Raw genomic sequence first — 26,340 nt, 5'->3', positions numbered from 1 at the left:
AAGCTGAGAGATTTTATCACAAGAAAACCTCACTGCAGGAAATACTCAGGAGAGCTATTCTACCTGAAACAAAGAATATAAAATCACAACACTACAAGTAAGATCACTGAAAAACTTACAGCATAAACAGATATAATTTGTGAAAACAAAAACATAAAAGAGGAGGGGGTAAAGGTCTGAAAAGGTAAAGGAGGATGAATATTAGATGCACTCAAAAGAAAAAAAAACTATTGTATATATGCAACTTTATTTTTATAAACCTAATGGTAACCACACACAAAAAATCCCCAAACCAGGCCACATAGCTTAAAAAAAGAGAACAAAGAAGAAGTATGAAACACCACCAAACAAAAGCAACAGACAGAAGTACAAAGAAAAAGAACCAATGGAGGCACAGAGCTACCAGAAAACAAAAGATAAAATGGCTATAGGAAACCCTCATACATCAATAATTACCCTAAATGTAAATGGTCTGAATTCACTATAAAGAAGCAAAGAGTAGCAGAGTGGATCAAAAAACAAAACCCAACCACATGCAGCCTACAAGACACACATCTAAGCATCAAAGACAACGGTAGATTCAAAGTAAAAGGATGGAAAATGATTCTCCAAGCAAATTACATCCACCTTGAAAAGCAGGTATAGCCATACTTATATCGGACAAAATAGATTTCAAGACAACAGAGGTAACAAGAGACAAAGATGGACACTTTATAATGATAAAGGGGACACTACATCAAGAAGATATAACACTTCTTAATATATATGCACCCAACCAGGGAGCACTGAAATGTATAAAGCAACTACTCACAGAAATAAACGGATTAAAACACAACCATAGTTGAGGCCCTTAATATTCCACTGACAGCTCTAGACAGATCAACCAAACAAAATCAATAAAGAAACATCAGCCTTAAATGAAATGCTAGGCCAAATATACATAATTGACATTTACAAAACCTTTCATCCCAGAACATCAGATTATACATTCTTCTCCAGGGCACATGGAGCATTCTCAAGGATAGACTATAGGTTGGGTCACAGAACTAGCATTAACAAATTTAAGACGACTGAAATTATACCAAACATATTCTCTGACCAGGATGCCTTGAAATTAGACATCAACTGCAAAAAGGAAGAAACCCACAAATACATGGAGATTAAACAACATACTACTAAAAAATGACTGATCAAAGAAGAAATAAAAGATGAAATCAAAAGATATATAGACGCAAACAAGAATGACAATACAACATATCAAAACTTCTGGGATGCAGCAAAAGCAGCAATAAGAGGGAAGTTCGTATCATTATAAGCCTATCTCAAAAAACAAGAGAAATCCCAAGTAAACAACCTAATATAACATCTTAAAGAACTAGAAAAAGAACAGCAACCCAAAGTCAGCATAAAAAAGGAAATCATAAAAATTAGAGCAGAATTAAATGAAATAGAGAATAAAAAGACTATACAAAAAATTAATAAAACAAAGAGCTAGTTCTTTGAAAAGATTAATAAATTTGACAAACCCCTGGCCAGACTCACGAAGGAAAACAGGGAAAAGACTCATATAAACAAAATCAGAAATGAGAGAGAAGTCACCACAGAACAGACATTACAGATATACAAAGGATCATACTAGATTATGAAGACTATATGCCACCAAATTCAATAACCTAGAAGAAATGGATAAGCTCCTAGAAATATATAACCTTCCTAGACTAAATCATGAAGAACTGGAAAATCTAAAGAGACCGATAAGCAGGGAGGAAATTAAACCACCATCAAAAACCTACCAAAAAATAGAAGTCCAGGACCAGATGGCTTAACCAATGAATTCTACCAAACGTTGAAAGAAGATTTAAAACATATCCTTCTCAAACTCTTCCAAAAAAACTGAAGAGGCAATACTTCCTAACACATTTTATGAGGCCAATATAACCCTGATACCAAGACCTGGCAAAGATAAAACAAAAAAAGAAAATTACAGACCAATCTCTCTGATGAATACAGACGCAAAAATCCTAAACAAAATACTAGCAAATCGAATACAGCAGTACATCAAAAAAATAATACATCATGATCAAGATGGGTTCATTCCAGGGCCACAAGGATGGTTCGACATACTTAAATCAATCAATGTAATACAGCACATTAACAAAAGGAAGGATAAAAATCATGATCTTACCAAGAGATGCAGAAAAAGCATTTGATAAGATACAAATCATAACATCCATTTATGATTAAAACACTCAATAAAATAGGAATAGAAGGAAAGTATCTTACCATAATAAAGGCCATATATGATAAACCTTCAGCTAATATCATACTCACTGGTGAAAAACTGAAAGCTTTTCCTCTAAGATCAGGAACAAGAGAAGGATGCCCACTCTCTCTTATTCAACATAGGAATGAGGAAAGGAAGAAGTAAAACTGTCACTTTTTGTGGACATGATTTTGTATTTAGAAAACCCTAAAGACTCCACCAAAAAAGCTATCAAAAACAATAAACAAATACAGTAAACAAAATCAATGTACAAAAATCCATTGCCTTCCTGTATACTAACAGCAAAACTTCAGAAAAAGAAATGGAAAAAAAAAATTCCTTTTGCAATTGAAACCAAAAGAATAAAATACCTAGGAATAAACTTAACAAAGAACGTAAAAGACCTATAGACTGAAAATTACAAAGCATTATTAAAAGACATTGAAAAAGACACAGCAAAATGGAAAAATATCCCATGTTCATGGATTGGAAGAATCAGCATAGTTAAAATGGCCATATTACCCAAAGCAATAAACAGATTTAATGCAATCCCCCATCAAAATCCCAATGCCATTTTTTAAAGAAATAGAACGAGAAATTATCAGAGTTGTATGGAACCACAAAAGACCCCAAATAGCCAAAGCAATCCTAAGAAAACAGAATGAAGCTGGAGGTATCATGCTACCTGACTTCAAATTATATTACAAGCTACGATGGATCAAAACAGCACGGTATTGGCACAGAAACAGACACCTAGATCACTGCAACAGAAAAGAGAGCCCAGATATAAAAATCACATGTATATGGGCAAATAATTTTCAACAAAGAAGCCAGAAACACACAATGGATCAAAGATAGTCTCTTCAATAAATGGTGCTGGGAAAACTGGAAAGTCACATGCAAAAGAATGAAACTGGATTAGTTTGTCCCCATGTACAAAAATTAACCAAAAATAGATTAAAGACCTAAATATGGAACCCAAAACAATAAGTTACATAGAAGAAAACATAGGTACCAAACTTAGGGACCTTGGTTGTAGATTATATTTTATGAACTTGAACCCAAAGGCAAGGGAAGTAAAGGTAAAAATAAATGAATGGGACTATATCAAACTAAAAAGCTTCTGCACAGCAAAAGAAACTGATAACAAAACCAAGAGGCAGCCACCCAGATGGGAGATGATATTTGCAAACAATAGCTTTGATAAAGGTTTAATTTCCAAAATATATAAAGAGCTCATAAAACTCAACACCAAACAAACAACCCAATCAAAAAGTGATCAGAGGTTGTGAACAGACAACTGTCCCAAGAAAACATATGAACAGCCAATAGATATATGAAAAAGATGTTCAGCCCATCTGGCGTGGCTCAGAGGTTGAGCATCAGCCTATGATTCTGGAGATCGAGGTTCAATTCCTCATCAGGTCACATGCTTGGGTTGTGGGCTCAATACCCAGCAAGGGGTATGCAGGAGGCAGCCAATCAATGACTCTCTCATCATTGATGTTTTTATCTCTCCCTCTCCCTTTCTCTCTCTCTGAAATCAAGAAAAAATAGGTATTTAAAAAAAGAAAAGATGTTCACCCTCACTAGCAATTAGGGAAATGCAAGTCAAAACTACAATGAGATACCACTTCACACCTGTTAGAGTGGCTATAATCAACAAGACAAGCAGTAACAAGTGTTGGAGAGATTGTGGAGAAAGGGGAACCCTCATTCACTGCCGATGGGAATGTAGACTGGTACAACCACTATGGAAAGCAGTCTGGAAATTCCTCAAAAAATTAAGAATAGAGCTACCATACGACCCAGCAATCCCTCTCCTGGGTATATACCCAAAAAACTCGAAAACATGTATTTGCAAAACTAAATGCACCCCTATGTTCATTGCAGCATTATTCACGGTGGCCAAGACATGGAAACAACCAAAGTGCCCTGTGATAGAGGACTGGATAAAGAAGATATGGTACAGGTACACAATGGAATACTACTCAGCCATAAGAAAGGATGAAATACTGCCATTTGCAATAGCATGGAAAGACCTTGAGAATACTATGCTAAGTGAAATAAGTCAGAAAAAGCAAAGGACCATATGATTTCACTAATATGTGGGATATAAAACTGAAACTCGTGGGCATAAACAGCAGTGTGGTGGTGGCCGGAGAGAAGGGGGTCTGAAGGATGGGGAATGAAGGGGGTCTTAATATATGGTGACGAGAGAAGATATGACTTTGGGTGGTGGCACAAAGAGCAATTTATAGATCTTGTAACATAGAAACCCACGCCTGAAATCTACATGCTTCCCAATAAATTTAATAAATAAATAAAATTTATCTACTCCATTTATTTCATAGATAAAGGAAAAAGCCACATAAAGGAAATTTTCTGCTATACCAGATAATATAATTATCTATGTTGCCCCTCACCACACACACAAACATAAATATTAATGAGCTGATTTTTCTCAAAAAACAAAAGAAGCTTTATAAACACGGTGAGATTTCAGTAATTTGAATACTGGGTAAGATCTGATAGTTTAGTAGATGTAACAATGTCATATCTTCTGCCAAGGGCACAGCTTGGTTTCAAGAGTGTAGGATGACTGGGACTTTGAACTGCTGTTTGGAACAATAAAAATGTAAAAGATTAAGGGCCTCAATAAAGTAAAAATACAGTACCATACTAGTAAAGGTTGACCAGCTAGAGAATCTAACAGCCTCATATGCAGCTCAATTACTGGCTTTGACAGCAAAACCTCTCTTTCACAGGATTGATATGTGTTTTTAACAGGAGGCTAAATGTAGTTATGTATAATAAACTACATGTTACATATTGTATATATACACACACACACAGAAAAACTATTGATGTCCAATAATAGTGTTACATTAATCAAATAACCATACTAGATTACATAAAGTATTTTAATTTCCTAATCAATTTTCCCTCGGGAAAAGTAGTACAAACGGCAATCACTTCTGAACTACTATAGTCTAAATGGAAGAGAGAGATAGAGAGGAAAAAGCTATGAACTGACTGTTCATCTTGACATCTGCCAATTACCAGCTTTGTGACAAGTTACTCTGAATCTCTTTTTGTTTGTTTTAAGATAGTATCAATCTAACCTCAGATCAAATGAGTGAAAACCTCTTTGAAAAGAGCATTTTATTCAGAAAAATTCATTCAGAGCCATGGCTTTGCTAGGAAATAGAGATACAAGGAACACACGAACACACAAACACACACACACACACACACTTTCCTTACCCTCAAACTAATAATTTAGTGCAAAATTACAACACAGCATACCTTTGGCAATAGATGGAAGCACAGAGTGCATTGGAGCACACTGCCTAGCAATTAAAGAAGGTGGAGGAGAGACTTGAGTAGGTGGCTACCTGGAAACACATCCAAAAAGAAATATCTAATCCAATCACAGGGATAAGGCAGTAAGTATAGAACCAGGAATATATATTAAGATAGTATTATATTTACACCCTGGCCAGGTTGCTTACTTGGCTGGAGCATTGTCCCAGACACCAAAAGGCTGCAAGTAGGATTCCCTGTCAGGGCACATACCTGGGTTGCAGGTTCAATCCCCAGTTGGGGGGTGTACGGGAGGCAACCAATCAACGTTGCTCTTTCTCTCCCCTCTTTTTTTTTAAATTTTTTATATGTCTTTATTGATTTCAGAGAGAGGAAAGGAGAGGGACAGAGAGATAGAAACATCAATTATGAGTCATTGATTGGCTGCCTCCTGCACGCCCCAACTGGGGATGGAGCCCGCAACCCGGGCATGTGCCCTGACTGGGAATCGAACTCCGCGCCTAGATCCCAGGTCGATGCTCAACTACTGAGCCACGCCCGGCCGGGCCCTCTTTATCTCTTCTTCTCTCTCTAAAGTCAACAAAACATACCCTCGCACGAGGATTAAAAAACCATGCCATTACATTTGCACTATAACGTTTATTGTGATAATATGTAAGTATATTCAAAAGCTGTTTCATGTTTTTATTTCAGTTTTACACACACTTCTCTTCTCCCCGCCCAATAACATCAATCCCTAAAACTGAAGACATCTATTAGGACTAACAATCAAGGCTTGGAATCAGCTAAGGGGAAAAGCAGACAACAGAGAGCCTGGACATCTCAAGTAGACAAGTATAGTAATCACTTAGCATCCTGCTATTCAAAGTGTATCCATGAGCCAGCAACATTCGTATACCACCTGGGAGCTTGTTATAACTACTACGACTGAATCCCATACCTACTGAATTAGAATCTGCATTTTTAAAGGACCCCAATCAATCTGTGGGCTTGCTTAAGTTTGAGAAGGACTAATAGAGGGGTTGCTAGTTGATTTCTTGAGACCCTCAGTTCAAACAAGCTGCAATCTGCAGGGAGTATTAAAACTAGGTGGACTTTCATCATTCAAAACACTGTTTTAGCAGATGGAGATAAACAGGGAAGGACACTTTATATGAATCTTTAAAATAAGACAGGATCTATAGAAAAATCAAGTTTTCTTTACCCATGCTATTAGTAAGAAACAGCTCACAATATTTTAACCTTAACAGGTCTGGCATCCTCCTCCCCAAATATTGTTCCCACAAGTTCTGTATTTTCCTAAGGCTCTGTTCCCTAATACTACTACTTTCTCCTCCTGTAGTTCTAGAAGCATCAGAAATGGGCCTCAGAAAGGAAAGGCTGGGGTTATTAATCCATTTCATTTATTATCCAGGGTGAGCACTTCTAGATCTTCAGTTGAGTACTAACATCTGAGGAGTTTGTCAGAGCACCCAAGAAACACTCTTTGCTAGGAGTAGAAGTACAAAGAACTGCCCCCAAAACAGCCTGGACCAACAATACTGGAAGCTATTTTTGAATAAACCTGATCATCTATACTAACTTCTTGTTATCCATTCCCAGGAGGGTAGAAAGAACCTTAACAGGAAACTCAGATTCATTTTCTCCACTCTTTCTCTGATAACAATACTGTAGTCAAGTGACCACTAAACAAGCATTAAGTAAAATTTCTCCCTAAATCCTATAAAATCAGTACCTAAATGACAAAAGGTCAACTATACATACTTGATTACAGACTTCCCACAATTAACTCCAAACTAATTCATATACATATATTTGCACCATCTTCTTGCTCACTACAAATTAGCCAAATATATTTGGATACAAGACAGAAGTTACATAATTCAAATGTATACTAAATTCCTCTTTTCAAGGCTGACTATCCTAGGCCATAAATTCAAACATACCATGTGTCACTTAAGAGAAAAAAATAAAACTTATATGCCAAAATATTACTGACCCCACATACAACCCTGACACAGTATCTACGACATGCAATAAGGGAATATAAGATTCACAATGATCCAATCACTCCAGAATCCTTAACACTCAGAAAACTTTCACAGAATTTTATTTTAAGGTTACCCATTTCTTTTTTTGATCCTCACCCAAGGATATTTTTTCCATTGCTTTTCAGAGAGAGTGGGAGGGCAAGAGAGACCGAGAGAGAAACATCGATTTGAGAGAGACACATCAATTGGTTGCCTCCTGCAAGTACCCTGACCAGGACCAGGGACAGAGCCTTTAACCAAGGGTATGTGCCCTTGGCTGGAACTGAACCTGGGACCCTTCAGTCCATGGGCCGATGCTCTAACAACTGAGCCAAACTAGCTAGGGCAGGTTATCCATTTCTTAATTCCCAAACATACTGTAAGAAATTTTCTGTTCATATAATGTGGGTATAAATAAAGAACAAGAATGAGTAATCAAAGACAATCTCAGTTGTCCTTACAATAAACATTGTAAAACTTAATAAAATTAGTTATGAAATATGTCAAGCACACAAAAAGGCATAAAAATGTAACAAATACCTATGTGTCCACCACCCAGTTTAAGACATAAAACATTACCAAAATAGTTACAACCCCTGGGGTACTATCATTAACTGCACTCCACTTCCTTCAACGTAAAGATATCCACTCCCAGGAATTTAGCATTTACTACTTCTTTGTATACTTTTACCACACACGTACGTAGTACATCTTCCTAAATCAATAAGTCTCAATCATATTCCTAAACCAATGAGGATCAGCGACAATTTTGTTCCTCATGGGATATTTGGTAATATCTGGAAATATTTGGGGTTGTCATGACTGCAACTAGTGGGTAGAGACTAGGAAAGCTGGCCTACAATGCACAGAAAAGTCCCCTACAACAAAGAATTATCTAATCAGTCCAAAACAGCCATAGTACCAAAGCTAAGCAACCCTGCTCCAAACAATAAACAGTATTGTTTTGCACTTTAACATATCATAGGTTTTCTTTCCAAAAAACTTTTATTTTCTTGCTTTATTTACTCAACATTAATGTTCTCTTCTGTACAGAACTTCACTGTATAAATTCATAGTTTGTTTATCCATTCTTCTGTTGATGCACCTTTAAGTTTTTTCCAATTTTTTGCTTTTACATACAATACTTCTGTGAACATTCTTATACAAGGCTTTTGGTGCTCAATGAGAGATTCTGTCTAGGGCAGTAATTTTCAAAGTGTGGTTCTTGAACCCCTAGGGTAGTCCCCAAGGCTCTTTTTAGGGGCTTCATGAGGTCAAAAGTATTTTCATAACTATACCAAGATTATATGTGTCTTTTTCATGTTGGCATTGCAATGGTAAGTAAAAATGATAGTGATTTAGCCAAGTACACTCATTAATGAGACATATGGATAGCCTGTACCTCCTGAAATAATGCATTCTAGTGCAAAACACCACATCTAATGCTATTCATACCTAAAACACATGTGAATTTAATCATGAGAAAACATTAGACAAACCCAACTTAAGGGATATTCTATAAAATGACTGGTTAGTGTCAATGTCCTGAAATATGAAGAAAGACTGAGTAACTGGCCAGAATGGAAGAGGCTGAATGACACTAAATGCAATGTGTAGTCCTGGATTGGATCCTAGACCAGAAAAAGTACATTAGTGGGACAACTAGTGAAACCTCAATAAGGTCTGTAGATTAGTTAATAGTGTTGTATCTTTCTGGTTTCAATAGTTGTACTTTATAAGACAATATTTTAGGAATATGACTGAAAGGCAAAAGGGAACTCTCTTTACTAGTTTTGTAATTTTTTGTAAGCCTGAAATTATTTTAGAATGAAACATTTAATTTTTTTAATTATGTAAATAAATACCATGTACTGTATGTAATAAATATAGCATTTATTAAATCTTCAAAATGTAATATAATGCTAAGGGACATCTATTATTATATATATTTTGAAGAGGGGGGAAAACAAGGAAAGTGGTATTATAGTCCTGGGGCAAAACCAGAGCCAAGAGTTTGTGATTTGCTCCAGCATTTCATAAGAAGGCTAGCTGTGCTGCATCTAGGAACGCTTTTAAGGTGTTTGCTAAAAGAATAAGTTGAACGATTGCTACACACAACAAATTAAATAATGTGTGGAATAATCTTGTAAATTAAGATTTTCAAACAATTACTTCTGAAAAACACCTGCTTTATATAAAATAATGAAACTATTTATAGGACAGATATACTCCATACTACACAACATTAACATCCATTTAACAAATCACGGTAGTATAGGATTTGTTACACTTTACCTTTACCCTGGGAAGGTATTTAAACTTCCCTATAAACCTACAATTACTTTTCCCATGATGCCTCCAAATTACTGAGTTGTGGTCAAGCTTTAGCTTGAGCTAACATGATAAAATTTTAAGACTGCACAAAAACAAGTATAGGCCTCATACAGAGTAGCTAGGAATGTAAATTAGTAAAATGTCTTCGGAGGGCAATTAGTCGGTATCTATCAAAATATTAAATATGTGTATCCTTTGATGCAATTCCACTTCACGTGTACTCAGCACAAATGCACAAGGATACACATACAAGGATTTATTCATTGTATCTTTGTAAATAAGAAGACCTGAAACAACATAAATGCCCATCAAAAAAGCACTAGATAAATAAAATACTGCCTCCAGCCACTGGAATACAATGCAGCTACGAAAGAATATGTGCCAATTAAGAAACAAAAGTGTAGAAGAGAATATAGTTTATTACCATTTTTGCTTAAAGGGCAATAGATTTACAGTATATTAATATATATGCTTGCAATGAATAGAGTATTGTGTAAAAATACACAAGAAACGCTAACAATGATTGCCCCTTTTTAAACTGTTGGATCTTTTCTTCTGGTACTGCATATACATCTTTTTCAATGTTTAAAAAACCAGCTAGGAAACACAATTTTATGAATTATCTACTCAAAAACTTGGTTGACTTGTATTCATATCCCTTTTTATTGCTGCTAACGGTAACTATGTACCCACTTCAGGATGATAGGCTTTGTCAGAAGTAGCTTCTTTGTGCATTCTAAAAAGTATCAGATTTTAAATTTGAACTATTTTCTACTGAATACACTATTAAGGATAAACCTATATGAAAATAAACTTGATTAAAATAAATTAGACATTTATTTTATATTATGTAAAAAATTCTAGAGTCAGTAACACACAGATCCCTGAAATTTTGTGACTCAAGGGCACTGACTCATTGCTGTGTTAATGGATAAGTCTCTGACAAAACCTTACATATGAAATGAAAAGTTTTTATATATAAAAAAACATATATATACACACACACACAAATATATCAGGTGTTTCCTATGTTTATCTTCCACTTGGAAAAAGTATTCAGCAAAAACAAATGATTCAACAGCTTAGACTGTTTCCCCTCTATTGGTATAACGATATAAAATGAAACAATTTAGATAAAAAAAATCATTCCACAGGGTTCCAAGTAGCAAGTCTTTGGGGCCAGGGGTGGGGGGCAGATATTTCAACAAATCTGAGGTACCAAGGGCCCTTCCGCAATTGCAACCAGTCAACTAAACACCATATGGCAAGGGAAGCCTCCCTTCTGACAGTTATCATTTGGTGTCTGATTAATTTCAATGGCTTATGAGACAAGCCTCTCCAGACCCTTCCCTAGAGAAGGGGGAGGAGGGGAACTGTCTGTCGTCTTCCCTGTGCTTTGTGCCTTCCAGGCTAGAAAGCATCCTGGTGATGGTGTTCCCATCATTTCCCTTAGTGATGGGGGAGAGGAGAAGAGGGTCTTCTCTGCAAGTTTTTATCAGACATTGAACCTAAAATTCCCTTTGACTCTTTCCCTTTCCGCTCACTCCAGACAAGCGCTGCAGGAGTGGCGTTCCACTAAGCCCTTCTCGCAGACCCGCCGCCGGACGCCCACCCCAGCTCGCCCCTTCCCCCACGCGCGCAGGCCCGGCGCCAGGTGGCCATGGCTTACCCGTGGGCGCGCTGTCCAGGATGCGCAGGTCGTAGGCCCCAGAGCAGCGGTAGTTGGCGGCGGTGCCGTTGTCCCACACCACCACCACCTCCTCGGGGCTCTCGAAGCTCCGGACCGTGCCCACATGGCCCTCGCCGCCGTCCTGCTTCCCCCACTTCCAGTCCGGGCCGCGGACTACCCGGGCCCCGACCCCTTCCACCATCACCCGGTTATTCCGAGAGTTACTCATCGGGGCCCGAACGGTGGGCTCCGCCGCTGCTGCTGCTGCTGCTACTCCTGCTGCTGCTGCCGCCGCCGCCGCCGCCGCCGCCGCCGCCGCCGCCGGGGGGCCCGTGAGGGAGTTGGGCCCAGGCTGGCTTCTAGGCGCCGGCGGGGGCGGCAGCGAGGCCCGGGGGACGTGGGAATAACTCACGGGGGCGACGGCGCGATCCCCGCCGAGCCCACAGCCACTGCCCAGCAGTCGCCGCCGCCGCCGCGCCCCCCGCACACACTGGAGGCCGGACCGCAGCGGCTCGCCCGAGGCGGCGGCGGCTGGCGGACAGAGGGGAGGGGGCCGTGGGCGGGGACTCCTCCGCTTCCTCCCGGCTCCCCGGCCGGGCTACAGCGACGGCCGCCGGGGAACCACGCTCTCCCCCGGCCGGGAGCAAGGGGAGCACGGGGAGCGCAGGGGGCCGACGGAGGCTTGCCCGGGGGGGACGTCGAGGGCGGCGGGGGGCAGGCTTAACTGCCGGCCTTTTTTCTCCCCCGGCCCCTCGCTCTGGGGTGGTCGCCCGAGGGCCGGGGCCGCCTCGTCCCCCGTGGGCAGCGGTGGTACCTCCCGGCGTCCGGCGAGCGCCCCCGTCCAGCGGCCCCCTTCTCTCAGCCCCCACGCACGCCGCCGCGCTCCGCCCAGCCACAGAGTCCCCGGCTGGCGAGAGCGGCTCCACATCCGGGTACTGACGCACCCAAAGCCGGAGCAGCACCTTCTCTGACTGACTAGGAGAGGGATCCTCAAAAACAGTAGGATGGAAAGGGTTCTGGAGAGTCGCGCGACCCGGGAAAAGAAAGGAGAGGGAAATCGACCCCTAAGCGTCGGTCCAGGGCCTAGTGAGAGTGCGCATGCGCGCGGCGGAGGGGGCGGGCGGGGGGCGGAGGCGGTGTAGACGCCCGGCTATAGCCTCGGCTGATGGAGAGGCGGCTCCTTGCAGTTTGTTTCCTTCCAGTGGTGGGGCGCGCCCAATTAGTTGTGAGGAGAGGGGCGGGGCGAGGAACTCTGGCTGGCGGGCCTGGAGGTGGGGCCGGAGGAAATGAGGGTGCCGGCGCGACCCGGGCTGCTGAAACTGGGTAGTTATGATGAGGTCAGTCTTTCATTAAGTTCTAGGGTTCCTGGGTGTACTAAGTGTGAATTTGGGGTTCCGTGTTGTTTTAGTCTTTTTTAACGGGGCGGAGAATAGGACAGATTATGGCCTAGATTAAAGACAATCTGTATGTACGTGTAAATTGAAAACATTTCAAACTAGAGTGGGTGATTTGAGCAGAAGGGTACTGAATGATGTGTGTGTTGCCCTCGTGCGGAGTCAGGGTGTTAACTAGGCTGCAGACAGCGGAAGCTTCCAGGAAAGTTTACAAGCACCTTGCCCATTCATAACCTCCCCCCCCCACCACCACATACTTCAACCCCAATAACAAAATACAACTTTGAAACGAAAATGAGAGGACTGTAAGAGTGGTGTCTGGCTGCTGTTACTTAAATGACAGTATGATGTGTAGGATTTAAAATCATTTCACAGCCCATCACGGATGCATTGTAAGCATACTGTTGCTTTCCCTAAAAGTCAAGGGAGCGGGGAATATTCCAGCAGAATTGAATATTCAAGTGGAAAGAAAGGAGAGGTAAAATGTAACCAATGAATTATGTAGTGAAATAAATAAAATGTTCTCAATTTTCTCATGTAAATAAAACAGGAAAATACCAATATGGAGTGCTAAAGGCCAAGTAGAGTTAATTTTAGAAACTAAACAGGTAAAATATTTGCTCTAAGCCAACCAAATTTTTGGTAATTTGAAACATTTTCATCCTGGAATTTTTCTTTTCTTTTACATGTTCTTTGTTTTTTTTGGTGTGTTTGTTTTGTTTTGTTTTAATTTTATTTTTGTTTAAAATATTACAGATATCCCTTTTTCTCCCCAATGATCCATTCCACCCCATCCCATCCCCCTCCCCAGGCCCTCTCCCCACCATTGTCCCTGTCCTTGGGTTGTACATATATGCATATAAATTCTTTGGTTAGTCTCCCTCCACCCACCTGCCCTCCTCCATCCCTCTGACATTCGTCATTTTGATCTATGCTTCCATGTCATTGAATCTATTCTGTTCATCAGTTTATTAAGTTGTTTAGATTCCATGGTGTTTTTATCTTCATTGTTAAAAGTATTACAGATGTACCCCCTTTCCCTCCCATTGACCCCCTTCACCCAGCTCCTGCCTTCTCCCCAGACCTTCACCACACTATTGTCTGCGTCCCTGTGTTATGCATATATGCATATAAGTTCTTTAATTAATCTCTTCCCCCCAACCCTTTCATCCTGGAAATTTTTAATGTGCTAGTGCCAGTGTTGCTCAACTGCAACCTAAGTATTCCTACTCTGCCAACTCTCTTCTCTCTCTGGGATCTTTTCTAGTTTCCTTCTTTCCTTGTTAACCAGTTAAATTGATCACATGAATTAACAAGTTGATGAAAAGATTTTAGAAATATTATAGCCGCTGCACAAGTTATGCTAGTAATTGACTTTGTAAAGTAAGTTGACTCAACTAAAGGCCAACCAGGACTCTTAATAATACAATCTTGCATTTTACATCAAACACAGTATATTAACAATTGCTTTCACATGTTTGTGTTTCATCTCACCCAAGAATTTTATACTTACTAAGATATAGTCTAATATTTAGATAGGCTTTTATTCTTTTTTTTTAACCTTTATTGATTTATTTACTTATTTTTAACATTTTATCATTTTCTATTTTTAACTACAGTTAACATATTATATTAGTTTCAGGTGTATACTTCAGTGATTAGACATTGTATAACTTAGTAAGTGATCATCCCAATAAATGTGGCACCCATCTGACACCATACATAGTTAATAGAATATTATTGACTATATTCCCTATGCTGTGCTTTACATCCCCATGACTATTCTGTAACAACCAATTTGTACTTGTTAATCCCTTCACCTTTTAAGCCCATTCCCCAACCCCCCTCCTATCTGGCAACCATCAAAATGAGTCTGTTTCTGTTCTGCTTGTTCACTTATTTTGTATTTAGATTCAATTGTTGATACATAATGTATTTATTGCCATTTTATTCATATTTTTTACCTTTTCCCCTCCTTCTTAAAGAAGACCCTTTAACATTTCATATAATACTGGTTTGATAATGATGAACTTTAGTTTTTTTTCTTGTCTGAGAAGCTCTTTATCTGTCCTTCAATTCTAGATGACAGCTTTGCTGGAGAGTAATCTTGGTTGTAGGTCCTTGCTTTTCATCACTTTGAATATTTCTTGCCACTCCCTTCTGGCCTGCAAAGTTTCTATTGGGAAATCAGCTGACAGTCTTATAGGAGCTCCTTGTAGGTATCTAACTGCTTTTCTCTTGCTGCTTTTAAGATTCTCTCTTTGTCTTTAATTTTTGGCATTTTAATTATGATGATTCTTGGTGTGAGTCTCTTTGGGTTCATCTTGTTTGGAACTATCTGTGCTTCCTGGACTTGTATGTCTATTCCCTTCACCAAGTTAGGGAACTTTTCTGTTGTTATTTTTTCAAATAGGTTTTCAATTTTTTGCTCCCTCTCTCTTTTCCTCTGGTACCCCCATGATGCGAATGTTGGTACAGTTGAAGTTGTCCCAGAAGCTCCTTACACTATCCTCATATTTTTGGATTATTTTTTTATTTTGCTATGTATTAGGTAGAGCTGTTATGTCTACCAGGCTTGGTGGCACGGCCTAAAGTGGTAGATGTCCTGTAGAGTTCAGTGGCACAGCCTCCTTGGTCACTCAAGCTGTGTACTAGAGGTGCACCACCACCCCCACCACCATGTGACCTGTACACTCTCCTATTGTAGTTGAGCCTTGATTGCTGTTGGCACATCAATGGGAGGGATTTACCCAGGCCGATTACCTGCAAGGACTGGCTATGACCACTGACTACCAACCTCCAACCACCATGGAGGATCATCTGTGTAGGGGCCTACCACAAAGTGTAGGACTGACTTTAGCAGGGCTCTAGTGCCCGCTGAATCCACTCCTAGAGTGTGTTGCATGCTGAGGTGGTTGGGTGGTGGTGTTTCAACATGGTCTGAAACTGTCCACTGGGTGTGCTGGCTCTGGGGACTCCTGGAAAGTGCAGGCCAAGGTCTGCCACCGCCTGTGTTCTGCCCAGGGCCACCCTGCATAAGCTACAAAACGATCTGCAGATGGCTGCTTGTTGTGCACCTCCAAGCCCAGGGAGGCCAAGCTGTGAACCAAGGCCAGCCACTTCCAGTGCTGCGCCTAAAGTCACTTAGAAGGAGGTACAGGGCTTGCTGAGGCCAGGTGCTGCTTGTTTGAGAGATTTTAGGAAAATCTGAAGCTTGAGTCAAGATAGGCCATTCATATGGCAAAACCACTGGAAACACTTTTGGTGGGACCAAAAGTTGGATGGGACGGGGCTTCAGGGAATCACCAGGGTAGGGCAAACAGTGCCAGCCAGGTTTATGGAGACTCAGATATGGCTCCTGTCAGCTGGCTCTGTGGGGGAAGGGCTTAGAAAAGAAACAATGGCTTCTGCCAGCACTTCCATCTGGGAGAAAGCTGTCCCTCCAGCTCTTATCCTGATGCCAAACAATTTGGTTCCTCTCTATATGTCTGTGGTGACTTTTTTTTTTTTTGGTCTGTCTCTGGTGACTTTCAATCTGCTTCCCCTGGGCTGGAGCTCAGAAGGTATGCATCCAAGTAAGTCCTTGTGCTGGCCCTTTAAGAGAAACTGCTTTGGGCTCCAGCAGCCTCAGTCTCCCTGCACCTCAATCCCTGCTGGTTTTTACAGCCAGAAGTTATGGGGACTTCTCTTCCTGGCACTGGAACCCTAGGCTGGGGTACTTGTGTAGGGCTGGGACTCCTCACTCCTCTGGTGGGACCTCCACAGCCAAGATACCCCTCCCAATTTTTATCCGCCACATATGGGTGTGGGACCAGCCCATTCTGCGTCACCACTCCTCCTACCAGTCACTATGTGGCTTCCTTAATTCCATAGTTGTAGGACTTCCATTCAGCTCCATTTCAGGTAGTTCTGAATGATGGTTGCTCTATAGTTTAGTTATAATTTTGATGTGGTTGTGGGAGGAGGTGAGTACCATGTTTACCTACGCCACCATCTTGGCCAGAAGTCCTAGGCTTTTTTCCTTAATACCAGAGATTAGGTATAATAACTTTAAATTTTATTTTCTCTTAAAATGAAAAAGGATCTTAAGAGGTGATCTACCCCAGATCTGCCCCAGTGGTTTTCTTTCCTCTTCCCCAAACCCTTTTGTTCTTACCCTGTAAGGAAGTCAGGTAATCTAGATAAAACAGCATAACAAGGCTGTAGTCTTCCCTTCCTCCTACTTTTGCAGGGGCTCTGCAGAAACTCATTAAAACCTCTGGAGTACACTGAGCACAAACATGAAGACCCCAAATTGGCCCAGTCCCCATATTTGATGAGAAAAATTAGGCCAAGACTAAAAGCAACCATCATCATTGTCCCGGATTACGGAGGAAGTTAAGAGGCAGAATCCATCTAATACTGGATATACTTCTATGTGTTAAACACTCTCTTATCCATCTACCCCTTATTAAGTACATTGTAAATTTATAACACTATATGTTGCTAAGACTATTTCAGGGTCCTTAAATTAATATAGCTTGCCAGTGGTCTCTAAATGTTTTTGATCATACATCCTTTCAGTGCAAAATTTTTGAACATGTACTTCCAATATATATACTTATTTTTGTATAAATTACTTATGTACTACCATGTCACATATTGTAAAACATACTCAAAATAGAAATTATAAGAAGATAAGATATAAAATATGTAGAAAATTTTTCATACTTTCTTCCCTTACTCTTCTGCATTTCTAGATGTTTAAATTGGTACTCCCCAAAGTAGACACACCCCAGTTTGACCACTGTGTCATACATGTGTCTGTCATGTTTAGAAACTATTTATTCTACACATACGTTTGCTTATCTGCGCACCTGTTCAGAAATATTTAGGGTCATTCAAAACTAGTGAGATTTTTATTTCAAACCATAAGATGAAATCAATAAGTCCTTGCCTCAGAAATTAAGTAGTTTTGCTGTTCACCTATTATTCTACTACTATGAATGAATTTGTGGCTGCTTTACAGTCTACAGAAATGTATAATATTTGGAGAGCAACTTTATGTTAGAGTTATATCTAGCACATACCACTCAGTCACATTACATAGTCTAGAATTCAGCCACATCTCACTGAAATGGAAGAAAAATGTAGCTTAGCTGGCTGCCCAAGAAAAAAAATATGTCATCTAGTGTCCACTTAGAAAAACATAGATCATTCTAAATATTCAAACGGAAGGAATTTAATCCAGCAAATTGTCTGCCAAAGTGCTGGAAGGGCTGCAGAAGCAAAAAGAGATTAATAACTACTGGAAAACACTATCCTCCAGGACCAGAGGAAGAAGAGAAAATGATGTTATTTAGGACCCATGACCACTGTGCCATTGAGGCTACTGATATTGGAACCACTGCTGTTTTGTAGTAAGCTGGGAGCCCAGGCTCACACTAAAGCTGCAGGGGACCAGGAGCCCAAAGTCCCCAACCATTGTCACTGCCACTGCCAAAGTCAGAGCTCCATGAATACAGGGCGCACACACTCTTGCACTGCAACACTGTACCTGCCCTGCCTGAGTAGGAACACAGAAGTTGCCGGAATTTCCGGCAATTTTTGCAAGAAACAAAAATTGTCTTCTCCTCTTGTCAGTTGGCCTCCCGTTAGTATGCCACAAATAACAGGAATAGTTTACCCTGTTGGGTACTCAGCACCATTCTCACCATTCTACCAAACTTAAACTTCCACATAACAAAGAAATAGCATCATGCATCTGCCTAACATGATGCAAATATTCCACTTAAAATGAAGGTACCTTCACCTTCTCTCCCCAAGAAGAGAAAGCATCTGACTACCAGAGCTAGAGTTTTTCTGATTGTATAGATAAAAAATTACTTAAGGTGCCCATCTCTCTTTTTTTTTTGGCCCATCTCTTTAATTCACTGTTATTAATAGCCACCACCAGAGAACTGTGGGAGTTAAAACATTCTGACTGCCATTCTGGTCCTAGTAGCTGCATTCACCTAGTCTGTGGTGGTTAAGCACTGACACCTGCCCTATGTTACTCTGGCTTGAGATTAAGGAACCTATTTTAATGGAGAAATCTCCCGCCATCATCCCTGACCTGCAGATGGCAGCCTCAATGAGGTTTTTAAAGATTCTGGTGAACCCTCTCATCAATGCATACGTTAATGTCTTAGTGAAAAGAGTGTCCTCTGGGACAACTTTTCCTGCTCCCAAAGCTTTTGGTTTCCTTCCTTGAAATTATACCGAAGAAATTTTGGTGTCTCAACCTACTAAAAGTAAGCCACCATTAAGTTCTGTTTTCAGTCAGTGGACCTGCTGCATGAGCTACAAATTATATCTGAACACTGATAAGTGCTCCCATGTTGATAAATTCAGTCCAGTCCAATGTTAAGTTCTGTTCTTTGTGTTCTTTTTCAGGCACTTATAGAATCCATTCCTACACATGTTCTCATGTCTCTGATGATACAAATTTGCATAATCTTGCAATTGGGGGGCAGGGATATAATCCAGCTTCTCCTAGGTCAGACAAGGAACTGCTTCAGATGAATTTGCTACAGAGTCTTCAGTCAAGGGAAGTCTGGTCTGCTCAGACATGGGGAAAATATGTTTTGGTTGGCAAAGAAAGATCATAGGAATGAAATACTACTCTTCAATAAAAATGAATAAACAATGCATATAACAACTTGGATGGATCTCAAGGACATTATCTCAGAGGATTACATACTATATAAGTCTGTGTATATAACATTTTGAAGTGACAAAATTATAGTGATAGGTAACAGATCAGTGGTTGCCAGGGGTTAGAGTTGGGGGAAGGGTGTGACTATTAAGGGGAAACACAAGAGTTTGTGGTAAAGGAACAATTTTGAATCCCGATTGTTACAATAGAATCCACACATATGATAAAATTTCATAAAACTATATACCCCCAAAAAAGGAATGGATATAAAAACTGGCAAAATCTGAATATAGGCTGTACCTGAGTTGAAAATATTGTACCAATGTTAGTTTCCTAGTTTTTATAAGGTACTATGGTTATGTAAAATCTTATTGGAGAAAACTGTGCAAAAGGTACATGGGAATTCTATGCATTTTTTGCAACTTTTTATAGTCTTAAACTGTTTTTTAAAAAGAAGTTAGTAAAAACGAGAAAGAAGAATGTAAGGGGAACATGGGGTTCAAGTTTCTCAGATTTGTCTTAAACTACCCAAATGTCTTCATTTTAAGTCTCGGTGTCCCACTTTTTCCCCTTCTATGCCCCGACATTTACATAGAAGGGATTCTGGGCCCTCAGCGATGTCATTGCACTGATGAGTTAACCTACCCATTTCCTTGCTTCTCTGCTTCTAGACTTCTTTTATATGAGATTATAAATATCCTTCATGTTTAAGTTGTTTTTATTTCCTTCTTATTCAGTTGTTTTTGTAACTTGAAACTGAATGCAACCCTAACTCAAATTCTTGACATAATTAGTACATTAGTTAACAGATTTACTCTAGTGACCCGTCCTCTTCCTTCCTGAAATTATTTTTTCTAAACAATCAAAACAATGTTATATTAGTTGGAAACCTTATTTCAAAGAACAGAAAACTCAGATTGTCTTAACCAAAAGGAAAAAGCTGTTAGATCATATAACTGGAAAACACACACACACACAACACACACACACAGGTTCTAGGTTAATGTGTACTGACTTAGGAGCTCAAACAGCATGTTTAGGATTCTGGTTTTCTCCAGTTCTCATTTCTGCCTTTCCCTTTCTTGGCTTCCTTTGTAATCACCAAGTGGTCTCAAGCTCCTGGCTTCATTCACCCTTACCGCTAGGCGTTCCTGCAGAAAAAGGGCCCCTACCCCCCAACCCTACCTGCCTCCCACTATCCTTGAATCAAACTCTGAGATCACAATAGGCCTGGGTTTCCTATCACTCTTCAGTTGGATGTGGTGTCAGCTCTACTCGAAGCTCTCGGTCCAAGAGTGGAAGCAACGAAACCAGTGCCAATGAAAGTGGAATAAATGCTCAAGAAAAAATTGTTTTGGAAAATAAGTACTAATGATAATGTTGGAACATATCTTGCCATGCTTAAACTGAAATTGTTTTTAATTCTGAAACAGATTTAGAGGAAATCATTTGACACTTAAGACAGTGTCAGCCTTTTAAGTAGAAACAATATGGTGGAAAGTGATGAGCACTGAAGTCAGGAGACATTGGTTCTAGCTTAACACTGAGACATACTAGCTCTGTGAGCTTCAGCAAATCACTTAAGTTCTCTGGTCCCGGTTGCCTCATGTGTAAGACAAAGGTGTTAATCATATTTGTACATATAATTGTTCTTGGTCATTTTTTTAATATATTATCACATGCTTAGGTTTGATAAGTGCCAACGGTTGGTGTCAGATGAGTCACAACAAACAATTCTGTGGCCAGATTTGCCAGAAGTGAAAGCATATTGGAGCCATAATTTTTGTCCTGTGTGCCAGGTTGGCTCTTAAAGGCACTCTGCTCATAAGTAGGGGCCGTAGCCCCACACTCATGCCTATCAGAACCTGTCTTTGTGAGCTGAGCCACACTTGCATCATCCCCACAAGTTTGTACTGACACCATGGATCCCAACCAACAAGCAGCACTTCTTTGTCTTCCCAAGTTAGATTCAGCAATAATGAGAGCTTAAGTGATGCAACAAGACTCTTGTGAAATTTTAGATTTGTTTTGTTTTGTTCCCCAGGAAGACTTTACAGAGGAATTGTTCCTGTTGGCATGTGATCAGACACTCAACATATAAATTTCCAGCAACTCCTCATGTTACCATGAACTCTTTCGAGTGTTCTCAGGCATTCCATTGCAGAAAAGGATGCCAATTGGCAGTGAGTCCAATTATAGTTATTAGTGTCAACTGTACAAACTTTCTTTCTGTGTATTGTTTTTATCTATTTTTAATTTTTTCAATTACAGTTTACATTCAATATTATTTTGTATTAGTTTCAGATGTACAGCATAATGGTTAAATAATCATATACCTTACAAAGTGTTCCCCCTGATATTTCCAGTATCCACCTGGTACCACATATAGTTATTATATTATTTACTATATTTCCTATGCTGTACTTTATATCCCCATGACTATTTTATAGCTACCGATCTGTATTTCTCAATCCCTTGATCCATTTCACCCAGTCCCACAAAACCTATCCCCTGTGGCAACCATCAGTCTTTTCTCTGTAACTATGAGTCAGCTTCTGCTTTGTGTGTTCATTTATATGGTTCTTTAGATTCCTCATATAAGTGAAATCATATGGTATTTGTCTTTCTCTGACTGATTTATTACACTTAGCATAATACCCTCTAGGGTCCATCCATGCTGTTGCAAATGGCAAGATTTTCTCTTTTTTTAATAGGCAAGTAACATTCCATTGTCCAGTCATCTATTGATGGGCACTTGGGTTGTTTCCATAGCTTGGCTATTGTAAATAATGCTGCAGTGAACATAAGGGTGCATATATTCATTTAAATTAGTGTTTTGGAAATACACCCAGAAGTGGAATAGTTGGGTGATAAGAAAGTTCTATTTTTAATTTTTTGAGGAAACTCCATACTGTTTTCCATAGTGGCTGCACCAACCTGCATTCCGCATAACAGTGCACAAAGATTCCCTTTCCTCCACATCCTTGCCAACATTTGTCATTTGTGAACTTGTTGATGATGGCCATTCTGACAGATGTGAGGTGATATCTCACTGTGGTTTTAATTTGCATTTCTCTAATGATTACGGATGTTGAGCATTTTTTCATATGTCATTTGGCCACCTGTATGTCCTCTTTGGAGAAGTGTCTATTCAGGACCTTTGCCCATTTTTAAATTGGATTGTTTATGTTGGTTTTTCTTTTAGTGTTGAGTTGTATGAGTTCTTTATACATTTTGGCTACTAACTCCTTATCAGATGTATCATTAGCAAATATTTTTTCACTTTCAATGGGCTGTCTTTTCCTTTTGTTGATGGTTTCCTTAGCTGTGCAAACCTTTTTAGTTTGATGTAGTCCAAGTTGTTTGTTTTTTCTTTTGTTTCCTTGCCCAAGGACACATATAAGAAAAACTATTGCTAAAACAAATGTCCAGATAGTACTGCCTATGTCTTCTTCTAGGAGTTTTATGGTTTCAAGTCTTATATTTAAGTCTTTAATCCATTTTGAGTTTATTCTTGTATATGGTGTAAGAAAGTAGTCTAGTTTCATTTTTTTGCATGTACCTGTCCAATTTCCCCAACACCATTTACTGAATAAACTGCCTTTACCCTATTGTATGTTCTTGCCTCCTTCGTCAAATATTAATTTACCGTATAGGCACAGGTTTATTTCTGAGCTCTCTATTCTGCTCCATTGGTCTATATGTCTGTTTTTATGCTAGTACCATGCTGTTTTGATTACTATGGCCTTGTAGTATAGTTTGATATCAGACAGTGTGATTCCTCCAACTTTGTTATTATTTCTCAAGATTGCTGTGGCTATTCAGGGTCTTTTTTGTGGGTTTATATAAAATTTTAGATTATTTGTTCTAGTTCTGTGAAATATGCCATTGGTATTTTTTATAGGAATTGCGTTGAATCCATAGATTACTTTGGGTAGTATGGACTATTTAACAATGTTAATTCTTCCTATTGATAAGCATGGTATATGCTCCTGTTTATATGTATCTTCTTCAGTTTCTTTCTTCAGTGTTCTATAGTTTTCCAAGTATAAGTCTTTTACCTCCTTGGTTAAATTTATTCCTAGGCCCGGCCGGGCGTGGCTCAGCGGTTGAGCATTGACCTGTGATCCAGGCGATTGGGGTTCGATTCCTGGTCAGGGCACATGCCCAGGTTGTGGGCTTGATCAATGACTCTCTCATCATTGATGTTTCTATCTCTCTCTCTCTCTCTCTCTCCTTTCCTCTCTTTGAAATCAATAAAGATATATTTTTTTAAAAAATTTATTCCTAGGGTGTGTGTTTTTATGCAATTATAAATGGGATTGTTTTCTTAGTTTCACTTTCTGACAGTTCGTTATTGGTGTATAAAAATGCTACATATTTCTGAATATTTATTTTGTATCCTGCTACCTTACTGAATTCATTTATCAGTTCTACTAGTTTTTTTGGTGCATCTTTAGGGTTCTCTACATACAGTATCATGTCATCCGCAAATAACGACAGTTTACTTCTTCCTTTGCAATTTGGATGCCTTTATTTCTTCTTCTTGTCTGATTGCTGCAGCTAAGACTTCCAGTACTGTGTTGAATAAGAGTGGTGAAAGTGGACATCTCCATCTTGTTCCTGATCTTAAGAAAAATGCTTTTAGTTTTTCCCCAATGAGTATGATGTCAGCTGTGGGTTTGTCACATATGGCCTTTACTATGTTGAGATATGTTCCCTCTATTCTCACTTTACTGAAAATTTTTATCATAAATCGGTGCTGGATTTTGTCAAATGCTTTTCTGAATATATTGCTATAATCATATGACTTTTATGCTTTTTTTGTTTATTTGGCATATTGTGTTAATTGGTTTGTGGATCCCAAGATAAATCCAGCTTGATCGTGGTGTATGATCTTTTTAATGTATTGCTCAATCTGGTTTGCTAATATTTTATTGAGGATTTTTGTGTCTGTGTTCATCATGGATATTGTCCTATAATTTTCTTTTTTTGTAGTGTCTTTACCTGGTTTTGGAATTAGGATAATGCTGGCCTTGTAAAATGAGCTTAGTTTTCCTTCCTCTTGAATTTTGTGGAATAGTTTGAGATGAATAGGTGTTCTTTTTTTTTTAACTTAATTTATTGGGGCACATGTTTCAAGGGTACAACTCATAAAACATGATCTGCACACTGCATCATGCACCCATTGCCCCAATTAAAGTCTCTTTCCATCCCCATTTCCTCCCTTTTCCCACCTCCACCTATGCTCCAACACCCCTTTCCCTCTGGCTATCACAAAATTGTTATCTCTGACAATGTGTTGTGTGTGTGTGTTTTGCTTAATCCCTTCACCTTTTTTCATCCAGTCCTTCAACACCCCTCCCCTCTGACAGCTGTCAGTCTATTCCATGCATCTGTTTCTATTTTGTTCATCAGTTTATTTTATTCATTAGATCCTACATATAAGTGAGATCAGGTGGTATTTATCTTTCCCTGACTGGCTTATTTCATTTAGCATAAGCATCTCCAGTTCCATCCATGCTGTCCCAAAAGGTAAGATTTCCTTCTCTCTTTTTTTTAACAGTCAAATGGTATTTTATTGTGTAAATGTACCACAGCTTTTTATCCAGTCAGCTACTGATGGGCACTTGGGCTCTTTCCAAATCTTGGCTATTATAAACAAAACAATCCACAGTTTGTGGCTGCCTCTCCTGGGCCTGCGTGTGTGTGGGAAGGGCCAAGCTGTGCAGCAAGGCCAGCTTTCACCAGACCAAGCCCAGGGACAGGTCAGCAAAAGGCCCAAGGCACTGCAAGATCCATTTCCACCTACTTCCACTGTCTTAGGTTCATCACTGAAAGATCCTCTGGTACTATATGGGAGCTGCCTGAGGTAGGTTCTCAGTGAGTCACCAGGTAGGGGCAAGCGGTGTACACCAGATTGATACAGATTGAAACTCAGTGTCAGTGCTGGGTGTGAGGCGACTCAGCAAAATCCCAGGGTACACCAACACTAGCTGCCACCCACTGAGTGTCTGCAGACCTTTGTGGTGGGGCAAGATCTCAGGGAGTTGCCTGGGGAAGGCCAGCAGAGTATATGAGGCCCAAATAGGCCAAGATTTGACCATGTGAAGGGAGGGCTCTGCAGTAGTTGCGCGTGCAAGGGAAAATGCCCCATGTCCTAGAGCCACACAACTTAGTTTGTCCCAGGTTCTGCCCAGACCTCCTGGAAAGCCTGAGCTTAGCAATGTACGGTGAGCAGGAGTTGGGAGGGCGGGGCTAGTAGATTTCCTCTGAAGTGGAGGCACTGGTCAGGCATATGGGAACATGAGGGGAATGGCTTCTACCCCAGAGCCACACAACTCTGTCTCTGACACCCCTGAGTCTGCCTGGCCCTCTATACCCCAGGCCCAAGCAGCTGACTCCTCCACAGGGCATGAGCTATACAAGTGGGGCAACAGGGAGTCTGGAGGGTAGGGCTATTGCATTCCCCCAGGCTGATGCCATATTGAGGGGAGCACTTAACCCAAGAATTATGGCATCTGCAATGTGGGAGAGGGACTCAGCACAGAGACCCTAGCAGCTAACCCTTCAGCTCTCTTCCCAGAGCCGTACAAACCAGTCTCTCTTCACATAATTCTAGTTTACTCTGAGCCACTCTCCCTCTG

General features: G+C 40.0%; 1 protein-coding gene across 1 annotated transcript in view; it reads right to left on the bottom strand.

Moving 5' to 3' along the window:
- Positions 1 to 11,868, bottom strand: part of MIB1 (MIB E3 ubiquitin protein ligase 1) — a 91,947-nt gene extending 80,079 nt beyond the window's left edge. Inside the window, exon 1 of the mRNA XM_016211513.2 lies at positions 11,624 to 11,868. Within this exon, the coding sequence (XP_016066999.2) occupies positions 11,624 to 11,852 (229 nt within the window). The 5' untranslated portion in view covers positions 11,853 to 11,868. The remainder of the gene's footprint in view (positions 1 to 11,623) is intronic.
- Positions 11,869 to 26,340: the final 14,472 nt, after the last annotated feature.

This window comes from Miniopterus natalensis, chromosome 7 (genome assembly GCF_054644295.1).
Source record: "Miniopterus natalensis isolate mMinNat1 chromosome 7, mMinNat1.hap1, whole genome shotgun sequence".
NCBI lineage: Eukaryota > Metazoa > Chordata > Mammalia > Chiroptera > Miniopteridae > Miniopterus > Miniopterus natalensis.
Note: the sequence above shows the minus strand (reverse complement) of the source record. Positions and strands in the feature narration are given on the sequence as shown.